The following is a 22,859-nucleotide window of genomic DNA, read 5'->3' as shown; positions in this document are numbered from 1 at the left end:
ATCATCAGAAGAGAGTATAATTTTTCTATAACTTGTTCCTAATAAAATTTCCATGCTATTAATCATTTACGTGTGAGGCAGTCCATCCCTTTTTAGGGTCTCTCTTTGTATTTTTCCAAAATAAACTGAGGGCTAGTACACTTAAGTCCAAAGATATTTCTGTAGACAGTCACCTAACAGACTCCAGATTTGAGGGCATGTAAAGGATTAAGTTGAGCCTATAAATTAACATCTAAAGACAGACAACTATTCCAACATGTCGATTTCCGATCCCAATATAATGAAGCTTCCTGCAAAGCTACTTTCCCACTCTGGCTAAAGTTGGCATTTTAAAAACTCTGCTAGTAACCAGGGCACAGAACTGACAAAGTTGTCTTCACATAAATAAGCAAGATACTGGCAAAGGTATTTATTCATGCACTGTACATGCAGAATGGTATGTAGTAAAATTGGGCTTGCATCTGGGAAAGCTAAATGCCCCATAAATGAGAAATCTGCATGTGGCTGAAAGAGGTAGTTGCAGCCTTCTCATCATTTCAGAACTAGGAAACACATTTACCTCCAAAACCAGGCACAGCACAGAAAGAACTGGGTTTTGATACAACAGTTTTATGAAGCTTATCTACTTTTATGAAGCTTGTCTACACATGCGTGTCATAGAATTCTTCAGCAACCTAGTAAATATTACAGTCCTACAGGCTTAGGTTTGCATATTAAATGGCTTGGAAACATGAACCCAAGGTTGAGAGAAGCTAAGTCTCACCAGGGTGCTCAGGCTGCCTAGCACTTTATAAGATGAAGCTAACATATGGCTTGCCCTGCTGCTGATTCACAGCATGGCATTCAGTCCTCACAAATGTGAACAGTTCAGCAAGGATCAGCTACGAGCTTCAAGAAATAGAAGATACTAGTCAAAACTCTGCTGTAAAACAGCAAAAGCAGCTATAGTAGGATGGTTGTTTCAGTAGGGAAAGAATCTCTTCAGTTTCCTGGAAAACAATTACTAACAGCAGAGCATCCAAACATTTATGCCTCCTTGTAGTACTCAAATCTCCAGATCCTGCTTAGTGCAACATAAACTCGCGTCCAGGCGTGGTGACAAGTTCATCACCAGTATTAAAAACAACTCCCATGGCTTTGTAAATACATTAGTTCTCATGTGATAATGCTCTGCTTACCTCTGTTAGCAGCATATGGTGAATATGCCTCGGGAAGTGCAAAGGTGCAAAATTACAATGAACATTGAACAGTAATATATACAGTATTTCAGAGAAGCCAGTGCTGACAACTGCAACTTACTGCGTTTTTTCCTATACAGTGGAACTGAAAGTTTACAAAAATGCTAACTTAAAATGTATTGTTTCATGAGGTTTTGGGAAAAATATTTTATAATTTGAAAAGATAACACAATTGTTCCCTCAGATGTGAAAAGAAAGCAATTAAAAGAAAAACTATCAGTGTTTACTTGTTAGTTTAGCAAGAACTAATTGAAGAAGTCTGAACACTTGGGGTTAGCTATGCAACATAATAATAAAATCCATGTGTGCCCTAGAGACCTTGACACCTAGCTAACAGCCTAGGGTAGTCAATACACAGGAAGATGAAACAAGCAGTACTGCAGAAAAAATAAAGTCATGAGATTTCATGAATATGGGAAGAGAAGTAACACTGGTGTTAATCACCACCTAAAATAGTCCTGGACAGATTCAAGCTGTCCTGATATCCATGTAATATGGTGCAGATTACCCAAGACTATTCCATAATTGTAAAGAGTTTCCTTGGAAGTCTGGACATAAAGAGGCAGTGAGCCCCAGAGGCTGTTGCAGCTTTGCCCCCCTGTGACGCTGGAATCACAAGACAACTGTTCATAGGGACAAATATGCTGAACAGAACTACACTTCACAATTCCCATGCTGCTCTCTCTCTGGATATACTGGTAAAGGCAACATAATTTCTTTTTATTCCTCTTTTGCCATCACTGCTCCTAGTACCTAGACAGGTTTGTCAGGAATCATGAGACGAAACCTCTTTCCAATGACAAAATACTGCATCTTATTTTCCTCTAACCTACTTAACTGTTTATCCCTTGTAATAGTCAGTAGAGACACAACAGTCTCTTGAGTTTCCAAATGACATTTTATTTCAAGTGAAGATCCCAGCTGAGCCAGTTCTATAGTGTGATGGAGAACTGGAGATGATGGCAAAGCTCTGAAAATAGTTCGCTATGGCAGTGGGAAATCAGAAATGTGAACTGGGCACACTTTGCTCATACATCACTGCAAAAGCCTCAGCACGCAATTGAAGTAAATGAAGTTTTCTATCAGCTTCTGCTTGCTGCATTGCCTATTCTCAGGTAATAAGATGTCCAGAACAATGAATTCATCATTCACAGAACTCAGACAGCAGTAATGCCAGATGCATTATCAGGGCTTGCTTGCGAGGAAGGACTACGGGAATAAATTCTGTAAGGCAGATTTCCTCTGTAAGACCACTAAAGTGGTAACTACCTCAGGGAACCATAGCACAGATGAGAGAACTACAGCAGGAAGTACAATATGTACTCACACGGATGTGGTTTATTTGCTGAAGACATATAAAAATGCTTCACTGTAATTACACACATAGGCTTGCCAGATCAATCAAACCTTACACCTCGAGCACAGCTCATACATTTGGTCCCTGTGACTTCTCCTTAATTGCAGCATCATACATTGCATCTGCCTTGCAGCACTGCAGTCTCTTTTTCACTACAGAACTCCATGTGCAAAATAGTCACCACCCCAGTGCATCTGGTGTGGGCCCCCAAGGAGGCGAGAGCACTGTCCTGGTCCTGCACAGCAACTAGGGGCTTGTCACACATTAAGGGCTTTGCACCCAAAGGCAATCTGCTAGCAGTATATCACACAGCTGCAGCCCAGTGTTACCAGCTCTTCCACATGAACTGCCTCCAGGTGCCTAGGCAGCATATCCATTGCTACACACTGTGATACCATGCTCAAGATCACACCTTCCACTCCTGGAACAAAAGCAGTTTCAAGTCATTCCAAAGTCATTCCATCTACTTCCTTTTACTAAAGCCCATCCCAATGAACACCCATCCCAACAATTGCCCTACTCTTATAAAAAAAAGTTAGAGGCATGCAAAATGAAGCTCTGCTTAAATACATGCAAGTGTGAAAAGTTAGGTCCCCAGCACCTAGCAGAAACCTGTAGCTTAAAAACTGAAGGTGGGGAGGGAGGAATGTTCAAAAATATTCCTACTTTTCCAAGTGTTTTAAAAAGCTCTGTGGAAATTTCTCTTTCTCACATTGCTTTCAAAGGCACTGATCCAAGTGTTTAGAGCGGCTTAAGCTGTCAACTTGCAAGCTTACTGCTGCTCTGCACAGAAAGCAGTGTTTTGGGACAAATATATGCATGTATCCACATGGATAATTAACAGCATGCAGTTGGTACTAATTGCTATTCCCCTGAGACTTTGCATTGCATCTATTCAGAATCATCAACTATTGTTATCTCATCATGAGCTACAGTGGCTTGAATTACAGGAAAATCTGAGTTTTCATCACAAGGAACACTAAACTTCTAGTAAGCTACCCCAGAAAATCTTTTTTTCATTACTGTGGACTGGTATAACCCACTGGTGTTTTGTCTGACTGCCACAACCGTGATTCCAGTAATTTTTACAGTCATTGCTTCAAAGTAGGTCAGCAATTGTATTTCCTATTTTATGGGTAAGGAAATTAGAGCAGGGGATGACAATGACTTTGCAAAGACAAAGTTTAAGTCAGGAAATTAAAAAGATTCAGAACCTGCCTTCTCAATACTCTCAACTTTTACACTATTAAGTCTTGCCCTGTCTCAAAATGAAAAAAGTTGGTAGCAAGTACTTCCTAACATACTGCTGTTGAGGCCAGACAACGTATCTCCTACGAACACATACAATCATCGGCAAAAGTTGTTCTTTCAGGTTGTGATTAGACAGCAAAGAAATATTAGATATAGATTTCTCTTAACTCTCCATTGATGTTCAGTCTGCAATTCACCATTACACTTCTCTTTCTACAGCAAGTGCAATCATATAGCATGTGCCTCTCAAAAATTAATTGTTAATTCAGTTGGAAAGTGTGTCTTCCTTTGAAATATTCATAAATGGCTCCTGGAAACCATAGACTGATATTTGCAAAGCTCTGTAAAATTAGTCAGAAATCAATGTTAGCCTGTTGGCTAACATTCTCTTGGGAATTAACCACTATATATGGCTGAATTAAATATTTACCTTAATTTTTATTTTAGAAAAAGTCAGAATATTGTCCCGATTTCAGTGTATTCTTTTAGGTCTATACAAAAATAAAGACTTTTTAAAGCATTACAAAAAGTTTCTGTTTTTTTTTTCTGCTTACACAATTAATACGATACACTTAATGCTTTCTTCTTACTGCAATGACATTTTTGTGCCACTACAGGATTCTGAGAACATAAAGCCAAACTGAAGTCACAAGACACAGTGATTCCCAAAGACTTAAATAGCAGAAGCAGCACCATGAAGAACACTAAATGTTGAGTGTCATTGGTAAAGTCCCCAACACTGGCCAGTAAATCAGTGGTAGTGCAGGGTGCCCTCTTCCACATCCTTACAAAGCTTGACTTTAAATAACTACTATGCACCTCCCATCTCAAAATGGCATCAAACTGTGATGATGTATTTCAAGGAACACATCCAATATTCACAAGTGACCGAATATTTGGATCAAACTAAAGCAGGAAATGTGCAGGAAGAAAGTGGCCAAGAAGTGCTGGGAGTAAGAAGTAAACTCAGTAGGACTGCAAAGTACAGATGGGCAAATGTGCTGAGACACTGAGAAAAAAAGAGGACATGTAGTAACTGCAGGGCAACAGAAGCGGAGAAGGCTAAACACCAAGATGAAAAGGAAGAGGCAAACAGAAGCAAACAAAGCATTTTTTCACAAATTACAGGCCAGAGTAACCACTTCCTAAAATGCCATCCTAAAAAGGCATCAACAGAGCAAAGGGGCACGTAGTCCACAAACTGGACACTTCGTAATCAAACCATATTTATCCTCTGATTTCCTTCTTTCATCTATTTCAATCCTACCCGTTCTTTGGTCTCGGATTCCTACAATCCAACACGCCCACACTCTTGCCACTCTTAAAGCTCAGCGACTCTACCAAAATGCGCATCACTGATTTTCAGTGCTGATTCCACGTCACCTCTCCAGACCCTGGATGTGCACTGTATTGTCTTCTGAGTATCTAAGTTGTGTTGTAAGGCTCTGATTGCTCTGCATTTGCACACAACACAGGACATGAAAACTCTGAAGCACTCCAAATCTTTCAGGTGTGGGTAGCGATATCCTGGACAGACGTCTCTTCCAAGTCATGCTACCAATACCCAAAAGCACAATCCCACCAATGGACATACACTTGCAACAGTTTTATAGCTGAACTAATTCCTCATAACCTAAGAATTGGGCACTGAAGCCTTCCAGTAAATTCAAAATACCCTACTTCTTCTCACCTCTCCTTGTCCTTTGATTTACTTGTGTAAGAATAAAAATGCTGTTGTTTCTAAGGAACCCAGGTATTTAACTTACATAAATACCTGCAAAAAATAGTCTATGAGATAGTATACATCTCTAAAGACCTAGACAGGGCATTTTGAAATACCTAGTTCTTAGCTTCACTGAAAAATCACTCAGGTTTACAATAATATTTTTCAGAGCATTAGATATAATTTACCTTACAAGTTTTACTTTCAAAGGGATTTAGTCCTCTAGGACTTCAGAAAGTGGTTTGGGTTTTTTTTTCCCCTCTGCTCCTGCTCCTGTATTTTTCACACTGACTACTTCAGGTACTCGGCTTCAGTATGACTTAGAGTGTACACATTCTTGGTAACCAACAGACATAGACAGTTCCTTCCAAATGGTGAGTCATAGCATCTAAGTTAAATGCCTGAAGTCAGTACTAATACTTATCTGTGTATTGTGTCTACATTCAGACAAGCAATTTTGTCAAGGCTGGCCTTCCAGTGTATGGGAAGGTAAGGACATATCACAATTTTTCTTTCATTAATTGTTTGGAGACAGACAAAAAAAATAAGATTTTTTCCATGCATGACTCTTCTGAATGTCAAGGCAGAAAGGGCTGAGATATCAGACCAAAAACACCTGTGCAACTCATCTTAACCACAAGAGGTACAGGTACTTGGCAACCTCCATGTAAATAAGAGTATCATACTAGCAATTTATCTTCTCCACATAGAACAAAAGAAATACAAATGACAAATTACCTGAGCACCATAGACTCGTTGCATTGCCTGAAGCAACTGGTTTGTATATTCAGTAAGGGTTCCTGCATCTTCTTCAAATACACTGAGCAAAGACCGAGTCTTCAACAAAACAAAGAAAGCAAATGATTTTAGTCCTGAGTGAAAATATTAAAAAGAATCATAAACAATTGTACATAGATGGTAGCAAAAAAATACAAATCAAACAGAAATAGTAAGTCTTTAAAACTTTGCATAATTCTGTTCATTCAGAATCTCAAAATATGTAGAAATTATTCCTTCTATTATGGATAAACTGAAGCATAAGGAAGCAAAGTGATAAAACGCTCCAGCCAAATCCTGACTCCCAGTTTGTTTCTTCAGTTAATAGCCATTCCTTCCAACAAAATTAGGAGTGTAAAAAAATCCTGAGTATCTACCTGCTGACTATAGAAATACAAACCACGTTAAGGACTCTGGGTCAAACACCACTGCTTGCTCACTTTACTTCTCTAATGTCAGAGTGCATTAAAAGCACCCCTTTCCATGAGATAATTTACACAGTATTATTCACTCTCAACTGTCTTGAGCAACTCTTAAAGGGACACTGCCAAACCTAGCTGATGTAATTGGCCCAAACAACTGCATGTTTCTCTGAACAACAGGTGCAGAAGCATACACCCGTTCAGGGATACCCTGCACTTTCTCCATTCTGCTAGCTCATCCTTGTCAGCAAACAGCAGGGAAAAAGAGCATAATGACTTGTGTATCTTCAAGACATGAATTCCCTTCATTTTTTTTTTTTTTGGTGGAATCATCAGGAACAAAGAATTATGTTAGTGACACAGCTCTTGAGATGGGAAACAAATCAGAATAATGACGAGTGCCAGAATTTGCTAGATCATTACAATAATGAAAGAGGGAAGGCTGTCTCTTTAACAAGGTCATGATCCATCCTTAGTCTTAACTTTAGTTAATCCGATCTATTTGATGCTAACTAGTGATGTCTTTCCAGCTGTACAGCTAACTTGTATGACATTAATCAGTTTCATCTGCTTATGTGAGGGGCACACAAAATCCAGTACTTTCATAATCACATTAGTCCTGTCACAGAGCAAGTGCTTTATCTATCCTACTATTACAGGAATCTCTAATGTACTTGCAGCATACAAGTTCAAATCTGGGAAATTTATTCCCAAGATTTAAGACAGCTTAAAATAGCAGGGGAACTTTAACAGAAGGCATATGTACTTCCCCAAGCCATTTATTCTTCCTGCAGAACTCTGCCCAGACTTAATATTTGTCCTGAAAAACTCAAGCATCCTTCAAAAAATCCTGGCCTATGATTAACTATCATTTTGTCTCTGCCAAGAAGGATCTAAGCTAAGAGATGAGTGTTGCTCAGCAGTTAAAGTCATGACTTGGGAGTCAGCCACTGGGTTCTGTTCTAGACACTGCACGTGAGTACTTCCATACTTTTGAGTAACTCTAAAGCTCTCAACATTTCAGTCTGCTAACATGTTATGCTGCTACAATACTTCCTACCTTAGAAACACTGGCAGTCAGTGCATTTGGGAGACTAGTCTGAGATCTTAGCATGCAAAGAGATATGTAATATGAAGTACTGTTTTCAAATAAAGAGAATGTAAAGAATGAAGAATGGACAGAAGGCCAAGTCAATGAAATGGATACTAAGAACCCACTTACAAGGGACCTTTGTGCAGAACACATGGACAGTGGCATGATTTTGAGAGTTTTCCACACTAAGCCATTATTTCAGTAATTAAAAACATATTGCTTTTAAAAAATACCTGGGTTTAAATATTTTACCTTCAATGATGAATTAAAACAAGGAAAACTAATGTCAACAAATTATCTTCCATCTTGACAGTGCTCATCTGCCTTGTTTTGTGTTACAACAGCACATAAAATGGATTGGGCATGAAGATGGTTAAAAAAATAAATTTAGGCAAGGCAAAACTGATAAAACTCAACACACTGTTTACCAACATAAACCTCAAGTCAAAGCTAGAAAGTTATAAAGGAATTGTCCAAAGTAGGGTACAAATCACACATTTCTGCATGCTGGTTTCCAAACACAGGAATGACAACTAAATTCTTAAATCTCACTTTTTGCACATTCAGTTCTTCAGATGTCTAAATATGGATTAAGGTAGAAGAACTCTGGGAAATAATTTCTGAAAGTCTTGGCCTCAGTTATTAGTAAATTGTTCAAAAATAATAAAAACAATTAATGATTCAAGTAGTTTGGAAGTTATTCTTGGAAATTTTTCCATTTAAGAACACCATTTTAAATTACTGCAAGAAAATACCAGCACATGTATATTTCAGTTGTTGCTGTTTTGAGAAATTCTGGAATAGCAGCTAATGCTGCTGAAATAAACCTGTAGTGAAAATATTAAGCTAACATTTAGGAGGCCTCATTAATAGCATCATTATTCTCAGCTTCTTGCAGCACAGGAAAAAGTTTCTGCTGTCATGGAAGTACTTCTCTTGGTTTTAGCATGACTGCTTACGTAAATTTCTCTTATATTTTGTGGCCAAACACTTCAAAATAAAGGCGCTTCTTATGGCCTTTTTCAAACAGTGTTTGGAGATAAATCAAGACAAAAGTACTATGTTGTTAGGGAGAGAGAAATCAAATTTCAGAAAGCTGATGAAGAAATAACTTTGGCCTAATTCTCTTCCGTCTTGCATGTAATTCACATCCTTCACATTGTTTACACAAAGTGAGGGTTATATCCTTGTTTTACCATCCCTTTGCAATCCTGTGACTGTACAGAGCAGAGGAGAATCAGGTCACTTCACATAGAAGTAATCCCACAAACTGCTATGCTGTAATTTCTGTGGGACAGAGACTTCCTTTCTGCTTTCATTTCGTAGCACCCAGGCCACAGAGAGACCCTTTGCATTGTGTATGTAAAGCTCTCCCCAATAAAAAAGTAATACAAATATAAAAGACCGAGGAAAATACTACCCCATAAATAAATAGATTTTAGCAACACTGGGCCAGTATAAAAATTAAACAACACCCCTCCCTCCCTTCCAAAGTTGCAGGACTTTAACAAAAAGTAATGAACAAATCAAATCAAAACATCCCTCAAATATTCAGGTTTATACAGAGCCTGGTATTTCTAGTAATTACAAAGGAGATGTTAACAATCCTAATTTCAGGTCAGAAGAAAGATGAAGACCTCCAGGTTCAATTCAGTGCATTGTTCAGCTGCTGTCAGCCACTGTTACATTTTTAATCATTGAAGGAAGTGGTGACTGAAGAGGTGCAGGAGTTCACTTACCCTGTGTGTCAAGTTCTTCAGCTCCAGAATGCAGTGGAGAGGTTATTAACTAAAAAAGTTAATAACTTCTCTTAATAATGTTATCTAGCACATTTTGGTAAGCTGGAACACAGAGCAATTCAGGCTGGCAGGGAACTCTGCAGGTCACCTTGTCCAAACCCCTGCTCAAAGCAGGGCTGTCTGACATTACATCAGGTTACTCACACTTTTTCTTTTTGAAAATCTCCAAGGATGATTCCACATACACAATATCAAACAGAGGATGAAAATTGTTCTTACAATGATGGGATTTCACAGAACCGTAGAAAATCAGGATAAGAAGAGGTGATCAAGATGAGCCCGAACACTCATTAAGTCCTGACAGGTCCATGTCCAATGTTTCCTTCAAAATGACTCATGACGGACTTCGTAACACCTTTCAGCAATCTGCTGTGCATCTTACCTGTTCATTCCTCCTCCTCATCCATCATCAGATGAGTTAGGATTACAACACAGGGCTACTTGGGAGCTACTACCCTGTCCTCCCTTCTTCCTTCCCTGCATCGCCAATTACTTTTGTATTTCTGTCTGCACTGTGTCTTCAAGCGCGCCTTTCCCATCTTTCTGTGCAATTTCCACTCTTGCCTTTTCCCCTTCCTTCTCTATTCCACCCCGACTTCCCTCCTTCCACACTCCTTTCCCAGCTCTTGAGGCCTCATACCTCTCTGCCCCCTCAAAACATCCTGACACGGTGTGTTCTTCACTGCAGCTATGGGGCATCCACTGTCCTCTTCTGGGGTCTCTGCAGCTGTGTCAGATCATGATTCCAAGCGATGGGGTATGGGACGCTACACGGGGCTGGGTGCAGGTGAGAAAGGTCCTCCCTGCCTGCAGTGAGGAAGGAAAGGCTGGCAACTGCCTCTCCTCGTTTCTCAGACTCCTTCAGGAGGTCATCTTTAATGGGATCCACCTCATCTATCCTCATGGGAAGCCCCTGTATCTGAACTACCTCCTTTGGGAGCGAGGAGGAGTACACGCACTGGTGGTGACATTCCTTCAGCCCACGTTTGTCATCAAGGCCAGGTGACTCACAGAACAGAAGCCACCCTTCCCCTCAGGGACTTCGGAGGAAGCCAGGGCTGCGAGCCATGCCCACCTATCTTTCCCCAGCACACCTCACCTCTTCAAGGCAACTCTTACAGCTACCCAAGATACTGGCACAGGAGGAAAAAGACAAAGGAGGAGTTTCTCTAAGAGAGGCGAGGACAAAGGGTGCTGTGCCCCGACCACCTCACACCATGCCCCTGCGCTGGGCTATAGCTGTCTCCCCCGGAGGCCCCCAGCAGCAGACACGGCTTGTATTTCCCTTGAAGATGCTCAGTAGGAGAGGAAAGCCCTCCCCCGACGCCACACGGGTGCTGTTTACCTGCTCCACAGCATCCCGACAGGAGAAATCACCCTGACCCACTTCGCCGCCGGCCCGGAGCCCGCCCTCCTGCACTGCCTGTCGACACCCCGCTCCCCGACCCTCCCGGCGTGTCACCCCTCCGATGTCCCGGCCGGACCCAGCGGGCTGTGCCCCCCGCCCGGCCTCGCCCCTGGCAGCGGGCCGCTACCTGCGGGCTGTCCTGCAAAGCCTCCTCCAGGAGGAGTTTGTCGACGGCGGGCATGTTGTCGCTGACGGCGCGGCCGGCGCTGGGAGCTGGGTGCGCGGCGGACGCCCTCTGGCACGCCCCGGCGGCGGGGCTCGGCGGCGTCCCTCCTCCACGGGCAACGGGGCACGGCGGCAGGGTGGCTCCGCTGGCGGGGTGGGGGCAGCTCACTCCTCCCAGTTCCCGTCGGCCGGAGGAAGCGAGTCACGGGGAAGGCCGGCAGCGGGAGGGAGCGTGGCGGGCGGGGGGAGGCTTCCTGCCGCCATTAGCGCCTCGGGCCTGGCCGGCGTCGCGGCGGCCTCACCGTGGGGACGGAGGTCCCTTATGGAGGCTGCACCAGCCCCTCCTTCTCAAGGACTGGAATGACCTGCAGCAGCCGTGCGCTTGCCTCCGTCCCCGGGACAGTAGACTGATGGGAAGCGGGGTGCAGCTGGAGCTGTGGGATCCCCCCTCAGCTGAGGGAGATCTCCCTGGCTGTGGGATGTGGTGGAAACGAGGGGAAGAACACATCTTTCAGCCTAGGCTTGTGAGCAGTCCTCATTTGTGGAGGACTTCACTGACAGTTTCTTTACTGACAGTTCCACAATGGGAACTGCGGGGCCGTAGAATGCCCCAGGCAGGTCAATCCCCACTCAGCCATATCCCTACGCTTGGGGGGGGCTAGGAGGGACGCATTTTGGGTTACTGGTGCTTCATGTACAAATCCATGTTTTTATTACCGTCTCACTGGTGTCTTAATTGTGTCAGATAAGTTCAGCATTTGGACATTAATTCAGAGGCTTAGTTGAAGAAGGGTAATGTTTTCAAAGTAAGTAGAGTCGTGCTTGAGGCAGGAGTACTTCATTATGTTCACCTCTTTGAAGGGTGGCCGCTGCTTTTGGATGCCTGTTTCTGTAAAAGTCCAGATTTACTAATCTTCAGATCAGTCGCTCTGTGCTTGTTGGCTGTAGCTTTTGTTGTTCCAGTATGGCTCGAGACTAAAATGGAGATACTCAAAACTAGAATCCCATTTAAGAAAGAAAAACAACATTTCTGGAAAGTTTAGGAAGAATCCTGATAACAGAATAGGCAGAGAAAAATATGAGGTGCAAAATGGTAAGGTGTGCCTGCCTTCAAAGCGATTTCAGTCTTCAGATACCTCAAGTTGCTGCCCTCTTTTAAAAGAAGAAAAAGAGTTTACAGCTTGGGTTGTAAAAGAACCCCAAACATTAACATGGGTCTGCTTTGCCATTATGGTCAGTGCCTGCTTTGTGCATCTAAATTCCAGTGGATATTTCCACTTCTGATATTCGTCAGCATTAGTGAACATTCTGTATGGCAAGAAAGGTGATTGCTAATACAGATTTTACTTTTTTCTCTTTGGGAGGCCTTAGGAAAGTTTTTCAGATCAGCTGGATGATTATTTGCTTTAATTATGTGTAAGAAATGACCGCTGAACCCTGTAATTTGGGCTAAGATATTTCTGTGTGTCTGACATTGATTGGTATTGCTTCTGAAGCTCGTGAGAGGACCTTTAACCCAATGTGCCAAGCCTGCCTTGGTATGATTCTGCTCCACTGGTCCCAAAGCTGGACTCCCTGTTCCATTCCCTTTGAGTCCGAACAGAGTTCTCACGTTCAGTCCACTTTTCCTGCCTGAATAAAGACACTGAACCATAATAAAAATCACCAGCTAATACCAAAAATACCAAGTATGACAGTATATATTTATGTAATAAGAAAACAAAAATAAATATGGCTTTTTTCATAATAATGTTTTTTCAAAGAATTTTGGAATGGGAAAGAGATCAAGGACTTTTTTTCCTACAAAATATGAAATAAGGCACTAGTTGGGCATTAGACTCCAGAATCCATGACTGTTTCTGAGTCAGTTTTGTCAGTCTGTGTAAAAGTCTTGTTTTTCTTTCTTCAGAGATTTTGAAAACATTATTTGAAATTCACTGTGGAAGAGAAGACCATGCTTTGCCAGATTTCTGCTATCTGTTAAAGTAGCTTCAGGGCATTTTTGAATACTTCCCAAATACTTCTGTTCCAAGTCTGCCCTTGTGTTTCCCCCTCTAGTTCTGAAATAGTTCAGCAACAACTCTTCCCCATTGGGTTGAAGTATTTCCTTCACCAAGAAAACATTGGCAGTTTGTGTTTTTATTTTGCATTGTCATCCTTCCCAAGGGCTACAACATTTAAGGTCTTATCTTGCTGACTTTTGATGACTTTGTTTAGTCTAAGGTTCAACTGTGGAAGCCTGTTGTCATTCCAAACTTGAGGATGGCTATTTCCAGAACAGGTTCTACTAGTTCTATTTAAATAAAACAAAAAGCACTTCAGTAACTACTGAAAGGTGACACTGTCATTCTTTTATGTATCATTTGTTACAGAGCTATAAACTCGGTGGATTGTTTATTTACAGTGATCAAACATTTTTATTGAACTTTCCCAATACAACCCAAGTGGGTTTGAATTTAAAAAATAAAAATAAAAATCTTACCTTTTAATATTTGAAATTACCTTTTCCTTGGATTATTGATAATTGCAATTAATTTTCCAGTCACCTAGTTCTGTCAGGTCTCAAGAATTATTCTTCTGTCTTGGTAACTCCAAACAATATTTCTAAAATAATTAAAATCACAGAATCACAGAATGGTTTGGGTTGGAAGGGATCTTAAAGCTCATCCAGTTCCAACCCCCTGCCATGGACAGGGACACCTTCCATTAGAGCAGGTTGCTCCAAGCACCGTCCAACCTGACTTTGAACACTGACAGATACGGGGCAGCCACAGCTTCTCTGGGCAACCTGTGCTAGTGTCTTCAGCTCCTGTCTTCTAAATCCAGGTGCTGAATGCAGTACTCTGTTGCTACAAAAAGCCTTGCTAGTGAAAAACATTCTCATAGCTGTTCTTCAAAGTCAAATCTAATGGCAACATTATATATATGGAAAGAGAATGAGGAAGCAGCAGGCACAGTTTCTAGAATCAATCACCTGAATGTTCAAAAACCTTGTCATAGCAGTATGAACTGAGCTGAAGAATACTTCCAGTAAGCAGGCCAATTAATTTTTATGTGTGTTCTGTAACCTACAGATGATTATGTTAACATAAATGCCACTTAGAATGTGAAAATGTAAGGTAAAACCCCTGGAATGGCCAAAATGAAATTGATACATGCTGCTTGTAAAATTAATTAGAATTAACAGTGTCAAATGAAATTAATACATAGTTGAGTGTTGAGTATGAGGTACTTAATTATGTGAACTAATTGTACTGTTTCTAAGAAAATATGGTACTTCCTTCCAGCAAAAGCCTGAAGGTAGCCCAAAAATCTCAGAGAGAGTGAACAATTTTAAAGGAAAGAAGAAGAAAGTTTGGATTGATCTGTAAGCTCAAGATTTGTCTGTTGCCTGAATCTCTTGGCAAAATGATGTAAAATCTTCCAGTAGAACTGCAGTTTTGTAGAAATTGGTGCATCTTCAAACTTGAATTTGGGGTTTTACGTGCGAGAGTCTTGTTCCTGTTCAAGGCTGGTCAGGAGTATCTGTTGGTGACCAGCTGGTCGAGTATGGTTCTCCCCAGACTGCCTTTGCTTATGTGACAGAAGGGACCACAGCATGAAATGGCAGCTGGGGACTGTGCTTGCTGCAGGATGGGAGGTACTCAATGCCATTCTTCTAGGTTTGCCCAAGTGCTTTTTCACCCAACTCCCCTGCACTAGCTTGGGGCTGGAAGCAGCACTGCTGAACCTGGATGCTGCTGGGTGTGAGTGAATAAGCCCTGCCAGCTTTAATTGGCCTGTTTGAAAACAAGGCAGCTGTTGTGCATCCTTAGCATAATTCATTTCCAAATTTGATAATCCACCCAGTATTAATGGGGAGCTGACTATAATTATTTTTTTCTGGTTAGACTAGTTACAGAGTAAGTCATGTTGCATTGTGTTTGCTTTCTCATATGTTCCATTCTAACTTTAAAGAACATATTGCGTTATACTTCCTTTTTGGCTTCATACCTTATACTTTACAAGAAATTTCTGAGCAGTGGTGTGCTAGTCACATGTTTGCTAAGTCAGCTGAGTCTATTTATGCATTTAACACAGTGTCTAATATTCTTATTCTTCTTTGTGCCCAGTAACAAAGAAACCCTTGAACTACAGATGACTTTTAGAGGTATAATAATCTACCCTAAGTTATGTGGCCATCCTGCATAAATACAAGAGGGTATATTAAATGATAGTAGCAATAAATTGCGTCAAATTAATTATTTACAAGTGAAAGGTTTGAAAAGGCTCTCACTACTCTCAGTACCAGAAGCATCCCAAAACAGTTTCTTAATAGGATCTGAATAACTTACCGACTAAATAACAGTGCATCTAATATACAGGAGAAATCTTGGACACAAAAGGAATATCTTGTGATTTTGTGTATAACCCACAAGCTAATAACTAGGCTGAAATAAAATTCCACTGAAATTATTAATTGCCCTGTAACCAAGATATCATGCTCTTTGTTTTAACGTAAAACACATGGCTTTGTTTATTTCCATTAAACACATTAGTAATATGCCAAAATGGATATGCACAGATGTATTGTCTAGTGGGATGGATTGAATTAAAACCTCTTTGAAGGTGAAGAGTGCAACCGCTGTCTTTAATTTCAAGTAATTTAAGGACAATTAAGTTCCCGCATGTAACCAAGTAGAGCAGCAGCTTCCATCCAAATCCAGAATAAGAATCTGGTTTCAAAAGCCAGAGTTTCTGTTGACAGTACTACTGGAGATACTGCCAGCACTTCCTCCAAGCCTGCCTCTGCCCTGCGTGTGGCCTTTGGTGGTGTTGGCATGACTCTTTGTTTGGGAGCCTGCCTGGTGAAGGGCATCTGATTTAACGGTTTGTATTTGCTTTTCAAAGAACAGGAGCTAGTAGTATTACCTTTTGTCCACAGTTTTTGCAGTGCTTGTGCAAATACGAACATACAGGCTCCTTTCTCCTTTTAGCTGTGCTTCTTGTAATGTATGTTGCTCTCTAACCTAGCAGACACTTCTGTTCAGGTGATGGTCCAGTGGAGTTCAGGGATATCTGTAGTATAGTGAAAAATCTTACTGTGAAATTCAGCAAGTGACAGAAACAAGTGGTTTGTCAAAGAAATGCATACGTGGTATGATTCTGTAGATTGAAATGAGACATCTAATGCCTGGCATGTAATTGTTTTATGAAATGCTGATAAGTAATCTGTTCTGTACAAAGGTTACCAAAGGTCAGAATAACATGTTGCAAGTGCAGGTTGGATCTGCAGGTAGGACTCTTATTTTAGTGTCAGAGGGAACACTGACTCAGAGCCCTTCTTTCATAGTCTTTAAAATACAACATTAGTACAAATATCAGAAGCAAATGCACTTAGTGTCACTTTGTCTAAAGCCAGCTTTCAGCATAATTTTTATATCATGAGATCACCTGAACCAACCTGCACTCTTGTGTTTCCTTCTGAACAACAGAATTGAAAAGTTCATGTTGTCTTAACTCTGATCACTGCCTTTGATTCACCTTACATTGGCATCTTTCTGTGCCTGCTTAGGCCAAAAAAAGCTGAATGATAAATTTGTAGCATTTATGTATAGCAGAACGTACCCTAAGACCTGTTAGAAGTCCACAAAAGTCTGCTAGCACTATTAATATCCCTTTTTGCCTTCCTACTTGCTATTTGGGGTCTTTTTGTTCTGTGTCCATGGTGTAGCACAAGGGGTTCGTTGTCCATAATGGAGGCTCTGTAGACTACAGAGGCCCCAAACATCTCTCCTGGTTGCTTCCCCATTGAGTGGAGCCTGCCTGTACTGCCAAAGGCAAAGGCAGAGCAGGACATTGTGGTGCAACAGGGTGTGTTTTTGTATTTTTTAGAGAAACAGCAGAAAAAACAGAAGATGTTACAGAAAGTAATAAGGAAACTCTAGGCAGCACCCAAATGGACAGTGATACTGCAGTCTGTTTCCTGGAGGGGAGTGACTCCTCCGGGCTGGCTGCCAAGGCAGTGTCATGAACACACGGACACAAGCAAGTGCTGATGTACCAAGAAAATACTCTGCTGCATTGCTGTCTGGGCAGAAGGTTTGGACACCCCCAGTCAAGCTCAGCAAGAAACATCTTACCAAGCTCTTGTGTTCCTCCACAGTGCTGGGACACTTCCAGCTTTACAAGATCAGACATTTCCAATTTTTCTTTCTGTAATGTCCACTTTAAAGTTCTGCTGTCTAGAGAAAGCCAAATACTGGAAAACCTTTCCTATCATATGACCGGACCTACTGTTGAAAATGCAGGGCTTGCCAGAAATCCAGATTTGTGCAGTGTGTGCACTGAGACGCTACATCCAGCGTTGTTGCTGGTGGCAGGATCATCACCCTCGTAGCTTGCTTTCATGGGAGCCAGTGAGGACTACAAGGGAAGGAGAGTTAAATGATTATAGTAGAGGTTGCAAGCCATGTTTTGTTGTTACCTTTCATAGTGTTGTAGCTCTTTGAGTGTCTTTTCAGAGATGTGCTGGTCTTGGAACATGGGAACGAGCACTGCCCCCAGGAAGGCTGGCAGCAGGGCCAGGCTGCTGCTGTTAGCAAAATAATTCTTCCAGCTGGCAAAGCTCTCTCAGTATTTTCCCAGGGTAAAGGCCACTGTGAGCAAGGTACAAGCAGGACGAATTATCTCACCAAGCTGTGGGCAGCTTGCTGGCTCTGAACTGCCCACCATATGTGACTGTTCTAACACCTCACATCAACTCCTGCAGAATTTGCCATGCAGCAGAGAAGCTGCCCTGCCCTTTTGCTTTCCACTGTGTGATTTGTGATAGATGTTTTGTAACCTCTGTTATGATGCCATATGTTACCTGTGCATTTGACTGGCTGACTCCAGTCATTCAAACATAGAAACTTGCATTTAGTCTGTCAAATTCCTGGAGTATTAATCAGGCATATAAAAGTTGGCTGGATCAGAAAATAGTTTTCCAGTTCTTTCAAATTCATTTATGGTAACACATTGCTTTTCGTTGTTTTTCTTTCACTTTTTAAAAACAGAACATTTAGTTCCAGGGTCACATACAGTCATTATCTTTAAATACTCTCTACACGTAAATGCTGACAAGATCCTAGGTCAGCAAGCATCTCTCTTTGTGAAAACCATGGAGCATGCAGACAACATGTGCAGCAGAGTCAATAGGACCTAATAGCAGACGTGAGTTTTCCTTAGGGGGAATCAGTGGTTCCTAATTCATTTTTCACCTTCTCAAATCAAACCTGCATGAAATAGCAATAAGAAAAAAGCCCCAAGTGAAGAGCAATGCATTTCCGTGACTGAGAGAACATGAATAATAATGCAACAGAAAATGTTGTCGTCAGCATTTCAACTTAATTGCTTTGAAAGAAATCTATGACAAAAAAAAAAGTCTCCAGTTTTCAGCCCTTCCCTGAACAGAATTGTTTGTGCATACAGTACTTTGGAGGTTTTGTTACATTGATTTACACTGCATTGTAGTGTAGCATTGCCAAATGGAGCAATGATCAGCACTTTGAAAACTGAATCAAGAGTGGCTTGGTTTCAAATAAGCGCTTTGGTTATTGTTAGATTTGAGTCCAAATCTCTTCTCCTTTACACTGGTTTACATTTGTTTTGGTGCTCCCAGCATGTGTTGTTTCACTTTGTTGCTACCTTCTAGGGCAGGTTTGCTGTCAGGGGCTACCAGGGCTCTCAGCTTCCCATTAGCACTTCCCTGAGTGACATGTGCTTCTTGTTACGTGATGAGAGAGATTTTGGTTTAGCTGGAAAAGGACTTGTCCTTCTCATTGTGAAGGAAAGAGCAAATGCGAATCTTCAAAACCAAAATGTAAATGCTCACTTATCAGAAATCAAAGCAGTAAATCTCCACAACACTTATTTTAAACTAAATTCGTAATTTTTACACAATCCCATGCATTTTCAGAGGCCCAAGTCATGATTTTTGGACACATTTATAGGTGCAAATACTAGTAAACAAAATAGTAGTGTTTTGGGAGTGGCTCCAGGGCTATATTGAGGGACAGCTGGTCTTGGGTTTTGGTGTGTTGCCTGCATTACGTTGTTAAACCTGGAATGAATGAAACTAGATAAAGTGTTTAATGCAGCAGTTCCCAAACTCTGCCTATTTCTGTGTCTCTCTTCCCTCTTTGCCTTTATTTGTGGATCCAGAAGCTGGCTCCATGTTAGAACAAATGAACATGGGCCGGCAGTGTGAGCTCACAGCCCAGAAAGCCAACTGTATCCTGGGCTGCATCAAAAGGAGCATGACCAGCAGGTCGAAGGAGGTGATCCTGCCCCTCTGCTCTGCTCTCGTGAGACCTCACCTGGAGTATTGTGTGCAGTTCTGGTGTCCTCAACATAAAAAGGACATGGAACTGTTGGAACAAGTCCAGAAAAGGGCCACGAGGATGATCAGAGGACTGGAGCACCTCCCATATGAAGATAGGCTGAGAAAGTTGGGGCTCTTCAGCCTGGAGAAGAGAAGGCTGTGTGGAGACCTCATAGCAGCCTTCCAGTATCTGAAGGGGGCCTATAGGGATGCTGGGGAGGGACTCTTCATTAGGGACTGTAGTGACAGGACAAGGAGTAACGGGTTAAAACTTAAACAGGGGAAGTTTAGATTGGATATAAGGAGGAAACTCTTCCCTGTTAGGGTGGTGAGGCACTGGAATAGGTTGCCCAGCGAGGTTGTGAATGCTCCATCCCTGATGGTGTTCAAGACCAGGTTGGACGAAGCCTTGGGTGGCATGGTTTAGTGTGAGGCGTCCCTGTCCATGGCAGGGGGGGTTGGAACTAGATGATCTTAAGGTCCTTTCCAACCCTAACTATTCTATGATTCTATGAATTGCTTAATTGTTATTCATGTAAGTGAGATGAGATTGCCATCTTTATTTAGGTGCTAAAAGGATGCCCCCTATAAGAACATCATGTAACTACACCTACTGATTGCTTACAGTTTAGTTTATTTGATGTGTACAGATGCTCTGCTCTTACAAATATTTCAAATTATGTATACGAAAGCCTTCCCCAAGGGCTTAAAAATTACTGATATTTTATCTGTCAAAAATAACATTCTGATTAAAATTCAGTGTTAAAAACATACTTTTGCTCTTTGTCAGTCAATGCAAAATAATATAACTGTCACATGTGGGTGTCCTTTTTGAATAAGCTAACACACACTACTTCCATTTTGCTAACTGTATGAACCACTTCTGTTTACTATATGCATAATGTGACAGAAGTTTCAGTTAATCAAAATTATTAGTATCCTCTGGTATTAAATGCAGATTTAGACAAAGAGCTGCTGTTTTGATGGACATAAAGTTTTTCTCTTTTTTTAACCTGGCTGGTGTTTGCTGAAGCAGAATTTCATATTTTCCATAAAATGGCATATACAAGTTATGAAGGTCCTACCCAGTGTGAATTATATATATCCTCTCTAAATACTGGCAAATTTTAGCCTAAGTTTTCAAAAGGAAGGTGTTAATTAAGTAGATGTATATAAATATGTGGATTTGATAAAGACATTTTTCATCATGATGTTCTGTTTCTACATCTGCAGGCACACTACATACAAAGATGAGGCAGTGACTGTGCTATTTGGCTTCATTACCAATGTAAGGCAAAAGCAATTACTTTGTGTGGAAAACTGTAACGGAAATCTATGTCAACAGCAGAGGATGAATTTACATTTTAAAAAAGTGCATGAAAATGAAAAGAATAAAGCAGGGATACCATCTTCCCATGGTACTGAGCAAATAAGAGCTTTGTATGCAGAAGGGCCTCTCTTGGAATAGAAGTGTGGGACTTCTTATAACAGACCAATAAAATATGTAAAGAAGCATCTCCTGAGACTTTTGCCTTTTCTCATATACAGTTTTGAGGCAAAGAGAATTCTCTTTCAGGGATCTAGATCAGGTTGTCTTATGCTGAGTACTTGTTTGCTTACTACTTGAGTACTTATTTAGGTTTATCAGATGCTGTGAGTGTGTGTTAAGTACATATCAGTGGGATTAAGCATATGCCTGAAGTGAAGCACATGTTTTGGTTTTTTTTTTTTTCCAAGGGGATGCACTGCTGCACTGGCATCTCAGTGACATCTCAGTATAAAGACCTCTTCTCCAGCATTTTGCCATTTATTTTATCTTTTCATTTTTGTGATCCCTCCTTTGTTTGTGCAAGCTGTTTTAGCAGCATCTTGCAAATTAATTTATGTAGTGAGAAACAGGGGAAAGAGATTACTCTGTCTGCATAGCATATTAAAAGAAGACAGTAAGATGCTTTTCTCCTCCAGAATAGAGCTTCAAGAGACTGTTATCAGCAATAGTAAAATGAAGTTTGAGTGACCTTAGAGGTAGGAAGAGCTGTTGCATCTCTCCTGTATTTTTATAACGCCTCAAATAGAAGGCTGTAATGCAGCATATATATAGTCAACATTTCAGGCACAGAAAGGATTGCAAACTGTTTCTGAATATACAGTGTAAGCATTTGCCCATTTGTTATTTTCAAGGGCACCTGCCTTGGATTATAGCAGCAAATGCACCAACACTGAGCTAAACACCTTTTTCAAATGAAGGGAGGAGAATTAAGGAAAATGTGCCCACAAATTTGCAATGTTATTAATTAAAAGCCACCGAGATCCTCTCTTTGTATGTGGAAAGGGAAAAGACAGGGTAGTCACCTAACTGATTCTGCAGAAATAAGACATGGAAGGTCATAATTTGCATACAGATATAGATTTCCAGGATGGTTTTCCTTGTTTCCCTCTGCCTTTCATGGGGAGGATTCTGATGTGTCAAGTGTAACAATTTCTTGAAAGCTGATCATTTGCATTCCCAGGCCTGAACATGCTGCAGATGTTTGAACTGTATTTTACTGCCACTGAATGCAGCTGTTCAAGGAGACTTATAAAATATTCCTTCTGAATCAGCCTTGAGGTTGATACAGTGATCCTCACTCAGAGAGGGATCCCTGAGCTCAAAGAATGCTTGGTTAAATGACCCAAAACTGAATCATCCTTATGGCTCTGCAAGAAAAATCTGGTAGGCAGTGGGCAGTAGCTGAGCTCAGGATCAGATTCTTCAAAAGCTCTGTGCAGATCTGTGTGCTAAAATCTAGGCTTTTTAGGAACAGACATGACACTGATGTGAACATACTAGTGTTGAATTATCACCTAGTTCTTCCCCATGAAATTGCCTTTAAAAGTTTTACTCCTGAGCTCTGTTTCTGCCTTTGAATCAGCTAAGAATCATATGCCCTGGACTGTTAACTTCTAAAAACAAAGGGGATTTCACAACTATGCTCAATAAACATGCTCAGAAATAATTATTACAAAATTAATTACTTTTTATCCTGACAGATACTGGGGGGATTTTTTGTAAAGCTGACATATCCACTAACAGATTATTTACCTTTCTTTGGTACTTATTGGCCATCTACTTAGCGATCTACCTTGCTTGTGTTTCGCCCTGGCTGACCAGTGGATTCCTTGTTCATTTCTATCTAGGTGTTTTAGGAGACTCTACACTTTCATGAGTGTCATTGATTTTGTCTCATTCCATGTTTGCTTTGGCCCAATAATGGAATTTTATTTGTGACTTCCGTGAGAGCA

The 22,859-nt window shown here is 41.1% G+C and overlaps 1 protein-coding gene across 2 annotated transcripts in view; it reads right to left on the bottom strand.

Annotated features, from left to right (window-relative positions):
• Nucleotides 1–11,415, bottom strand: part of APPL2 (adaptor protein, phosphotyrosine interacting with PH domain and leucine zipper 2) — a 38,616-nt gene extending 27,201 nt beyond the window's left edge. Inside the window, exons 1-2 of one of the 2 annotated variants that reach the window (XM_062616316.1) lie at nt 11,196–11,415; nt 6,308–6,406 (exon numbers count right to left, since the gene is read on the bottom strand). In XM_062616316.1, coding sequence (XP_062472300.1) covers nt 6,308–6,406; nt 11,196–11,249 — 153 coding nt within the window. In that variant the 5' untranslated portion in view covers nt 11,250–11,415. The remainder of the gene's footprint in view (nt 1–6,307; nt 6,407–11,195) is intronic. The other variant, XM_062616315.1, reaches the window with a different exon arrangement.
• Nucleotides 11,416–22,859: the final 11,444 nt, after the last annotated feature.

Source organism: Pezoporus occidentalis, unplaced genomic scaffold (genome assembly GCF_034315485.1).
Source record: "Pezoporus occidentalis ecotype Australia unplaced genomic scaffold, CSIRO_AGI_Poc_V1 ctg19, whole genome shotgun sequence".
In the NCBI taxonomy this organism is placed as follows: Eukaryota; Metazoa; Chordata; class Aves; order Psittaciformes; family Psittacidae; genus Pezoporus; species Pezoporus occidentalis.
This window is presented reverse-complemented; position numbering and strand designations above follow the sequence as displayed.